Source organism: Sebastes umbrosus, chromosome 13 (assembly GCF_015220745.1).
Source record: "Sebastes umbrosus isolate fSebUmb1 chromosome 13, fSebUmb1.pri, whole genome shotgun sequence".
Lineage (NCBI taxonomy): Eukaryota > Metazoa > Chordata > Actinopteri > Perciformes > Sebastidae > Sebastes > Sebastes umbrosus.
The window spans coordinates 12,791,626-12,801,529 of record NC_051281.1 but is presented as its reverse complement, the minus strand read 5'-3'; the positions used below and the strand labels follow the sequence as shown (position 1 = coordinate 12,801,529).

Here is a 9,904-nt window from a genome sequence, read left to right as displayed (position 1 = left end):
CAAGGAGACATCGACATGTGACCCGGAGCAGCCGACCTTCCAACTGGCGGACAACCTGCTCTACCCTCTGAGCCACAGCCGCCTGTAAACAATTGTTGTAGGACAATTGTCTAGACTAATTGACACTAGTGTAAGTCAGGCAGCCAGCCAATCATAGATTGAGTCAGTCAGTCAGTCAGTCAGTCAGTCAGTCAGTCAATGCTTCAGCTAGTCCACCTGCCAAACATCCAGGAAATCAGTCTTTCTCGTAAATTACCTCATTAATAGTCAGTCAACCAAACGCTTTAGCCAGCCAGTTAACCAGTGACCCTTGACCTTATTTGATATTGGAATGCAGCCTGGGGAGAAAAAACATTATAGTCCAGGAAATTGATTGGTTTAATTGATTATGATTGCCTGTTGTTTACAGACTAAAACAAAAAAAAACAAAAAAAAAGCATGTAGAGCTGTCAAGGGCACAGACTGACAGACAGACAAAAGACTGGAAATGTGAAGTGGCAGCAATAAAGGGCAAAGCTTGTGTTTGTGCTGCCTGCCAGCAGAGTGTGTGTGGACAGGACTCTCTCAAGTGTGTGCCCAGGAGGGGCAGAGTAGGGACAAGAGGGAGAGAGGGAGAGAGCAGAGAGAAGGAGGGCAGGACTGGCAGGGTGCGGTCTGAAGTGGCAACAGATCGTTTTGGATCACTCAAATCTCTTCAATTCAACTGGAAAGCTGCAGCTTGTTGGAGAGAGAGGAGAAGCTTTCAATCCACAGAGAGAGAGAGAGAGGGCACCAACCAAGCAGAGAGTGTCTGATGGTGTGTGTGACAGTTTTCCCAGAGCAAAAAGAAAAGAGAGAGGGAGAGAGAAACCACAACACTGCAACTTGGATATCAGTTAGTAACCACTCTCTCTCTCTCTCTCTTTAACTCTCTCACCCACCAAATCGACTTTGAACCTGTTTGTTTAAATACACGGACTTTACAGCCTTGCACACTTTACTGTTGATTCTGTGAAGGCGGAGGGAGCGAAAGTTTCTCAATTTTGGAGTCCTTTTTTTTGGTTTTTTGTTGGAGCTTTGCTAAAAAAAAACAACTTGTGTTGGTGTCCTGATGGTGCCTGGAGCCGCCGAGGTGAGCTGCGACTGTAGTAGTCGAGTATCGCGACTGTCACGATGGACGATGGAGTCGGGAAGTGAGCCGGGGAGGTACTGAGGACGATGCGGATCTCCTTCCTCCTTCTCACCGCCTCTCTGTGTGCCTTGGTCCTCCTCCTCGCACCTGCCTCGGAGGGCTGCGGACCGGGGAGGGGGTACGGCAAGAGGAGGCTCCCCAAGAAGCTCATCCCGCTGGCCTACAAGCAGTTCAGCCCCAACGTGGCCGAGAAGACCCTGGGAGCCAGCGGGAGACCTGAGGGCAAAATAACGCGCAACTCCGAGCGCTTCAAAGAACTGACGCCCAATTACAACACAGATATCATCTTCAAGGATGAGGAGGACACGGGAGCAGACAGGCTCATGACGCAGGTAAGGAGGGGATATATGCAAAACATCTGGCACAGATGCGCAAAATGGACCATTGTTCCTATAGTGCCACTGCCTGATACCTGCTATTGTACTGTCCATTGACTGTAATATAAAAGACATAATTTAAGATATTTTATTTTATTTTATCTGAAATAAGAAATGCAGGTAAGGAAGACAGATGCAAAACATCTGGCACAGATGCGCAAAATGGACCATTGTTCCTTTTAGTGCCACTGCCTGATACCTGCTATTGTACTGTCCATTGACTGTAATATAAAAAACAGAATTTAAGATATTTTTTTTTTATTTTATCTGAAATAAGAAATGCAGGTAAGGAAGACAGATGCGCAAATATGGACCATTGTTCCTATAAGTGCCACTGCCTTATACCTGCCATTGTACTGTCCATTGGCTGTAATATAAAAAACAGAATTTAAGATTTGATTTTATCTGAAATAAGAAATGCTTCATCCCTGGCTCATGACGCAGGTAAGGAGGACATATATGCAAAACATCTGGCACAGATGTGCAAATATGGACCATTGTTCCTATAAGTGCCACTGCCTCATACTTGCTATTCTACGGAAATTTAAGATTTGATTTTATCTGAAATAAGAAATGCTTCATCCCTGATATTTTCAAAAAACACCTCAAACACCACCTGTTCATCAAGGCTTATGAGCTCAGCTGACTCTTAGATGCAAAACATCTGGCACAGATGTTCAAATATGGACCATTGTTCCTAAGTGCCACTGCCTGATACCTGCCATTGTACTGTCCATTGGCTGTAATATAAAAAACAGAATTTAAGATTTGACTTTATCTGAAATAAAAAAGGCTTCATCCCTGGACATTTTCAAAGAAACACCTCAAACACCACCTGTTCATCAAGGCCTATGATCTCAGCTGACTCTTCCTACACTGTTAAGAATGTCCCAGTAAAATAACAGTAAAGAACTGGCAGCAGGGTTGCCTTTAAATTAACATTATCATACTGTCGCTGAAATTTACAGCTTTGTTTTTTTTTTATTCATTTCACGGTATTTTACAGTTAATTTATTGTTTAAAGATACATTATATAGCTGTTTTTCACCTTTCTTTTATCTTACTGATTTGTTTTAATGCACTATTTAGGTTGTATTTTGTACATACATTTTAATAAACATTATTTTTTGCCTAAATGAATAGACTTAGCAGGTTACAGACATAGGAATAGTCACACTAAATACAATTAAAGGCACTTGTTAGGAAAAAGGCTATAATAGACTTGTTGACACTTTTCCCAAAATGTCTGTCTATATCTGGCTACAAGCACAGAATGCAAACCATAACAACATGTGAGTAAAGAACAGAGCTGATTCACTGATTTTCCAATCATGTACAATGTACAAGCCTCACATGAGCAGATCAGGTCCCAGAATTAAAAAAATACTGCATGAAACTGTTACTGATGATACTTTAGACAGTTGATCAGCAGTAAAGTGCTGTTTTTTAAGAATGCATTATAGTTCAGTTAAAAAATGGCCTATGAGCGTAATTTAACAGGTTTTCTTTTGTATTAACAGTAAAGCACTGTTTTTAGCAATAACAGGTTAATTCTGTTAAAATCCTGCTGTAAATTAACAGCAATTGTTTACAGTGTAGATGCAAAACATCTGGCACAGATGCGTAAATATGGACCATTGTTCCTATAGTGCCACTGCCTGATACCTGCCATTGTACTGTTCATTGGCTGTAATATAAAAAAAAAAACAGAATTTAAGATATTTTATTTGATTTGATCTGAAATAAGAAATGCTTCATCCCTGGACATTTTCAAAAAACACCTCAAGCACCACCTGTTCATCAAGGCCTATGATCTCAGCTGACTCTTCCTACACATCACTCTTTTAATTACTTAGCTATAGTTTCTCCTCTGTGTTATTTATTAGTATGGTTTTGTGTGCCCCCTTTGTAAAGCGTCCTTGGGTTTTTGAAAGGCGCTATATAAATCTAATTTATTATTATTATTATTATTATTATTATTATTATTAATAATCCTGAGCTGACTGCAGCAGACTTATTCCATGTAGTTGAGACCTTAGATTATCCACACTGTTGCATCCAATTGTCTCCTGAATGTTTGCTGTCAGTTAAATGTTTAAACCAAATGGATTGATTTCATTGACTCTCCTCTGGATTTTGCTACCTGACATTCTTAGCTGCTGATATTGCCTTGAAGTAGACCATTACTTCCACTCCCAAACTAAGCCATTATTTTGTTCAATCATCGTCAATCTTTCCATCGGGTTATAGACATGTGGACATGCGTAATTGCGTAAAACCCCTCAATTTTAGGGCTCAACCAAAGTGTAAGCAGGGTACATGTCACAACATGTAGCCTGCATAGACTTTGGTTACAACAATACAGCCAACACATACAGCCATGTTAATCTAAGTTTCATATCATAGTCTTAATGTTAATTTTTACCCTCAAAGAAGGAACCTCTCACCCATAAATAATTGTAACTGGAGCTGGGGCTACTTTACGCACAGTGCGCCAAATCTCTGCCCAGACAAATATCTTAATCTAGCATTAATTCATTCATTCACCAACTAATCCAATGATGGTCATCAACATTAATAATTGACAATTCATGGCTTCAAATCAGATTCATTACATATGAGAACATAGACCTGCTGAGAGGCATCTTGACCTCCAGCCTTTTATGTAAGCAGCTGGGAAACTGCTAAATCATCCCAAGCAAGCACACATGGATAGCTGTGTGTACTTTGATCATTCACCTGACACAATTCACCTGCCGCAACTGTAATAGAGTTACATTTCTTTGTACGTGTCTGGAGTGTGTGTTAGTTAAGCGGTCATCACTTCTGATGGGCATGCTGTTTGCTTTTTTAGTCACTCTCTTGCTCTCCTTCTCTGGTCTACGCTCTTCCCTGTCTCCGCCTTAATGTGATGACACTGATGTCTCTGACTATCTGCTCCACCATACAAACCCACACTGTCCACATATGTGACTTTTTTTCTCTGAACTTGGGTATCCATCATCACACCCAACTTTTCTCACAACATCCCTCTCTTCTACTCATCAGTTAATAACTGCTCCTTCAGCATTATTAGGACAACAGTGTATTTGTAGTGTTTCTGTCTAACTCCTGCCTTCCTTTTCCCCCTTCCTTTACCTCTCTCTTATAGCGTTGTAAAGACAAGTTAAACTCTCTGGCCATCTCGGTGATGAACATGTGGCCGGGCGTTAAGCTGAGAGTGACGGAGGGCTGGGACGAGGACGGTCATCACTCAGAGGACTCGCTGCACTATGAGGGAAGAAGTGTCGACATCACCACCTCAGACAGGTACTCATGCAATACAACACATCATGTGGTGTAAATAGGCCAGACTTAAGACGGTCCATAAGTCACTCACAAGTCAGTCAACTTATCAGTAATGTGATGAGTCAACCAATTAGTCAGCGATGTTTTTGCTGACTCAAATTTGGATGCAAAATGTTCAAATCCAAGTTTCAGTGTGTGGCCAAATTCCTCTTGCAATTACAATACTTTACGTGTATTAAATTCTACAAATAAATGTGCATGTTTGGTAATGTATGCAATCACATGTATATTTCTATTATTTTTTTAAAGGGACAGAAATAAGTACGCCATGTTGGCCCGGCTGGCCGTAGAAGCTGGATTTGACTGGGTCTACTATGAGTCCAAAGCCCACATTCATTGTAGCGTCAAGTCAGGTAAGAGATGGATATGAGCTGTGTGTGTATGTGTGTGTGTGTGTGTGTGCATTATCTGTATGTTTGTGTGTTTGTGGCCAGCTGTCATTACCACTAATGAGGTTGATGTCTTTGTTGGTGATTCACTAATGCTTCACCTTGCCTTTCAGTGCCGCTATCATCAGTTTGTGTGTGTGTATGTTTGGCCTATTGGGAGCCAATCAAAGCAGGGTGGAGCACCTGAGCTCTTTGCTGTATTCAGTGTCACTGATCATTCTTTATGATCGTATAATATTTAGCCCTAAAACTACCATTTTTGACACGTAGACTACACTATGTTTAGTGGTGGGACAGTGTAATAGCCGATACGACATCTGACTCTCCTTCCTGCATTCCTACGATAAAGGGTTTAATTTTTTTTCTCCAATTTTATCGCAAATCAGATACAGTCCTTATGCAAACAATACTTGACCGCATTCCAACTCGAGCCGTTCTAACTTTTCCAGACATTTTAGAAACCCATTTACCCATGTCTGGTACCACCAGTTATTCGATGCCAAACTGCATTCTAGCAGTCCACTGAGGTTAGTAAGCTGTGAGATGATTAACTCTCCCTTTGTTTTGCTGTTGCTTCTCCTTCAGTAGGTTTCTCTCAGATCTCTTATCACAGTCTTATCACCTCCTCCCGGTCACAGCCCTCCCTCCTCTTTCTGTAGAACCTCTGGCTTACTAGACACACACACCTTGGGCAAATATTTGGCTGCCTTAAGACTGCTTTAACACAACCCTCCCACACACACACACACACACACACACACACACACACATACTGATGAATTTCTTATTTCAAACTGATTTCCTTTCCATTTATTCCCAGTTTCGTTAAGTCATAACTCATTAGCAGAGTTCATTGTTAGGGAATCAAGCTCATTAAAATGTGCCAGTGCTTCTTTCTTTGCGTGGAATCATTGAGCGTTTGAGTTTAAAACACAAACTGTGCTGTAATCCAAACAATATCTCGACCCAGGTCTGAGTCTGTGTACTTTCCTGTTTCTCTGACCCCGGGCCGTGCTCTGACTGTGGTGATACAATCAGCTGGTTATCCATTAGCTCTCGCTGACTACCTCTTCTTGCCACCTCGTCTCACTGCGTCTTAAAGGGCCACCTTATTCAGAAATACTCCAACAAGAGGCCTACATGCTGTGGCATCTTGGGCAGCCTAAATGAATTACAATATCCCGACAGAACAGATGCATTCCTGCTTTTCTAAGAATGTTGTATTACTCATGTGATACTGATGTCACCATGCCACATTGGGTTTTTACAAATTAAGTAGAGCAGCAAAGTAAGGGGGCAGATATTACAGTAACATTGTATAGCAGGAAAGACACATTTTTCAACACATTCCTTTAACCCCACCAAGTATTTGATGTACCTCAGAAATAAAACAGTAGGCTAGTGATTTTAGAAACTACATAAGGGATTTCAGGTCACATTCACAGGCTTTGGAATTGCAGAATGCTTAGAGGGCCACACAAACCTGTTTAAAGACAAATAAATCACTAATGAAGTTTAGAAAATCAAATGATCGACTGTGGATGGGGTTAGAAATCCTCACTTGCTGATAAAAACAGTGTTTCTCTGTGTGTGTGAATGAGTCCTGAGAGCCAGATGCAGACAGAAAAGACAAAGCTCGAACATGAGTCACATTATATGCATATGTTAACAATCTCCCGCTGATCCACTGAGATAAAGTCGTCCTTGAGTCAGTGTCAAAGTCTCGCCTGTTTTATGGATCACTCAGTGACCTGGAACAATCTGCAGATGCAACATGCACTGTCGCTCCTGAGAGAAATTCAAACTGTGTTCTTCTCTCTTCTTGTCCTTGCATCATAAAACAAAAAAATCCAATCAATCTTATTTCCCTTTCTTTCATCTCTCCAGAACATTCTGTGGCGGCCAAAACCGGCGGCTGTTTCCCTGGCGATGCTCAGGTTATCCTCGAGGGCGGGGCTACAAAACAGATGAGTGAGCTTCACCCTGGCGATCGCGTCTTGACCTCCTCAACGACAGACGGCGCTCTTCTCTACAGCCCGGTCTTGTCCTTCCTGGACCGCCAACCCAACGTCACAAAGATCTTCTACATCATTGGCACCAACGCGGGACTTAATATTACTCTCACGGCCGCTCACCTGATCTTCGTCACAGACTGCACCGTTGGGCCGAGGGAGCCAAAGTGGGAGGAAGAGCCGCTTTCGGGCTCCATACGGGAGGGCGGGCCTAGCTGGGAAGCAGGTCTGAGGACAGTTTTTGCCAGTGAGGTCCAGCCAGGACAGTGCGTACTGACGTCACAAGGGAAAGTGGGGTCACTTTCAGTCGTGACCTCTGTAGAAGAACAGAGGAGCACCGGGTTGTATGCCCCGCTAACCCAGCATGGCTCCATAGTGGTGAATGGTGTGCTGGCGTCCTGCTACGCTGCCCTGGACAATCACCGTTTGGCCCACTGGGTCCTGGCCCCGCTGAGGTTCTTCTACAGCCTGATGGGACCCTCAGAAGCGCAGACCGACGGCCTGCACTGGTACCCTCGGTTTCTACACAAGCTGGGGCTAACGCTGTTGGACGCTGGACACTTCCACCCCTTGGGGGTCGAGCAAGCACGTGGATAGGAGCCACAGAGACATGTTTCACACTGACATTCACTTACCTGTATTCAGGAGCACCAAAGCACAGATTGAGGGAATCACCAAAGACAATTTTATAGTGAAAATATGTTTTTATCCTACTTGCCTGTATTTGCTGTACTTCAACAAACTCCTTTTTTTATAGTAAAATTGTGCAAAATACAAAGAGAAGAGACTGGGAGGATTAGTTTTATAGATTTAGAGGACTGGAAAGACAATCAAAGACAGGTTTGTAAAAGTTTTATAGAATATTAAACTTGAATACCAACAGATATACTGACATAAATATCTCCCGTGTTCAATTTAAGAGGTGAACGTCCATGTCGATGTGTTTAAGTTCCGCTCAGAGCACCTCAGAGATCAAAAACAGGGACTGTGATTCGAAACAACAGCTTTCAGGAACAGTGGGACGTGAAGACAATCATCGTTCCTTTGTACTGTATTTACTGTAATGTGTCAACTTTTTGTGCAGCTTGACATCACGCTGGGGCTTACTGATAAAGTTAGAGGAAATTAAGGACGCCTTTTGTGACACATTTTGGGAGCGTCAGAATTCAGAGGAAAGGTTAAGGTGAACACATGAAGGAAACATTTGAGGAAGAAAAGACAAAATAGCATGGAGCAAACTGAACAAGGTGTGATTTGAAGCTCTATATGTACATAGGTATTTATGTTAAAAAGGAAAGAAAGGCAACAAATTAACTTTACTGTCAGAATCATCACTCATTCTTTATAGAGCCTATACTGTATATTAGAATTAATTTACTTAATATTATTTAACTGGACAATGACGGGGATGACGTTCTGTGTATTTACTGAATGCAATATGGTTGTGTTGCATTATAGCTTCACATCGTAAAAAGGGCTTTGTTGGAAAACTATTGAATGATGATGGACACTGTGTGTATGCGTAAGTACTGAGGTGCATGGGGTTATAACAGCCATGCTGTCAATCCGTTTTTCCAAGTATGTCATCTGCTTTCAGTCTTGATTGTCACAAACTGATTCATATGGTTCATATATACATCTTCATGTTATTTTATTTAAAAGATGTTTTTTTTTGTGACATGTTTTCTAATTGTTTCGGGTTTTCCAGTTTTCAGGTCAGTAGTATCTAGTTAAGGTATACACAACACTCAGGCTGTATTCAACTACTGTATTAAGCAACAGCTATGCATCATATTAAACAACAGAATCTCTTTAATCTTGAACAGTAACTTACTTTGCATGGTCTTCTTTTTGCATTCCATCTATCACCCTTAAGACCTAGATTGGCAGAGGTACACACACTTTGGGAAGCAGATGTGATAAACGTGTCGTTCATTATCCCCAAAGTGTTCTATACCGGTCGTCATGTATTGAGTATGAAGACTCAAACTTTGCTATCTAGGAACTTCAAGGCATTATTCTATATGCCTTCTAAAAGATGTGTCACATTTGTATATTAAGCTATTGTTGGAGAGACTATTTAAAGATCTATTTTTAGAAAATAATGTAAACTATTATTATTTTTCGGCAACTCTGTGCATACAGTTTGTATTTGAAACATAAAGTTGTTGTTTTTAAACCCAAACTACTCTGTGTTTTATTTGGTAGCAACAAATTTAGAATAGATCATAGTACTAATCTCTATTATATACTGTTTACTCCTTGTAATAAAGTTGCTTTTCTATTGAAATCATGATTATTCTGATAGAGAGGCCCTGGATTTTTGGATTCAGAAACACCAACGAGGGCTAGCAGATGAGATTCGAACGTGTGCCGATAATCATCTGTTACATGTAAACAGCCGTAAAAGCGAGTGATTGCTGTAAATGGTGATGCATCACAATGTGAGTGCAGCACATGAATGGCTGTGGTTACAGGGTGGGCTGCTGGTTGGTTTCAGTACCACGGACAGCAGCACACAGCAACAGGCTCTTCTGTCCTCCTCATGATGCCTGAATGCTTCTTTTCTTTTTTTTTTGTCCAGGATGGAGAGTTAGTCCTTGAAGG

The 9,904-nt window shown here is 41.5% G+C and overlaps 1 protein-coding gene across 1 annotated transcript; it reads left to right on the top strand.

The window, feature by feature from the left end:
- The first annotated feature begins 644 nt into the window (after positions 1 to 644).
- On the top strand, positions 645 to 9,482 carry LOC119500918 (indian hedgehog B protein-like). The gene is made up of 4 exons (XM_037790950.1): positions 645 to 1,503; positions 4,700 to 4,857; positions 5,146 to 5,249; positions 7,173 to 9,482. Exons 1-4 carry the CDS (start codon positions 1,198 to 1,200, stop codon positions 7,892 to 7,894), a joined length of 1,290 nt encoding a protein of 429 aa, XP_037646878.1. The 5' UTR covers positions 645 to 1,197; the 3' UTR covers positions 7,895 to 9,482.
- Positions 9,483 to 9,904: the final 422 nt, after the last annotated feature.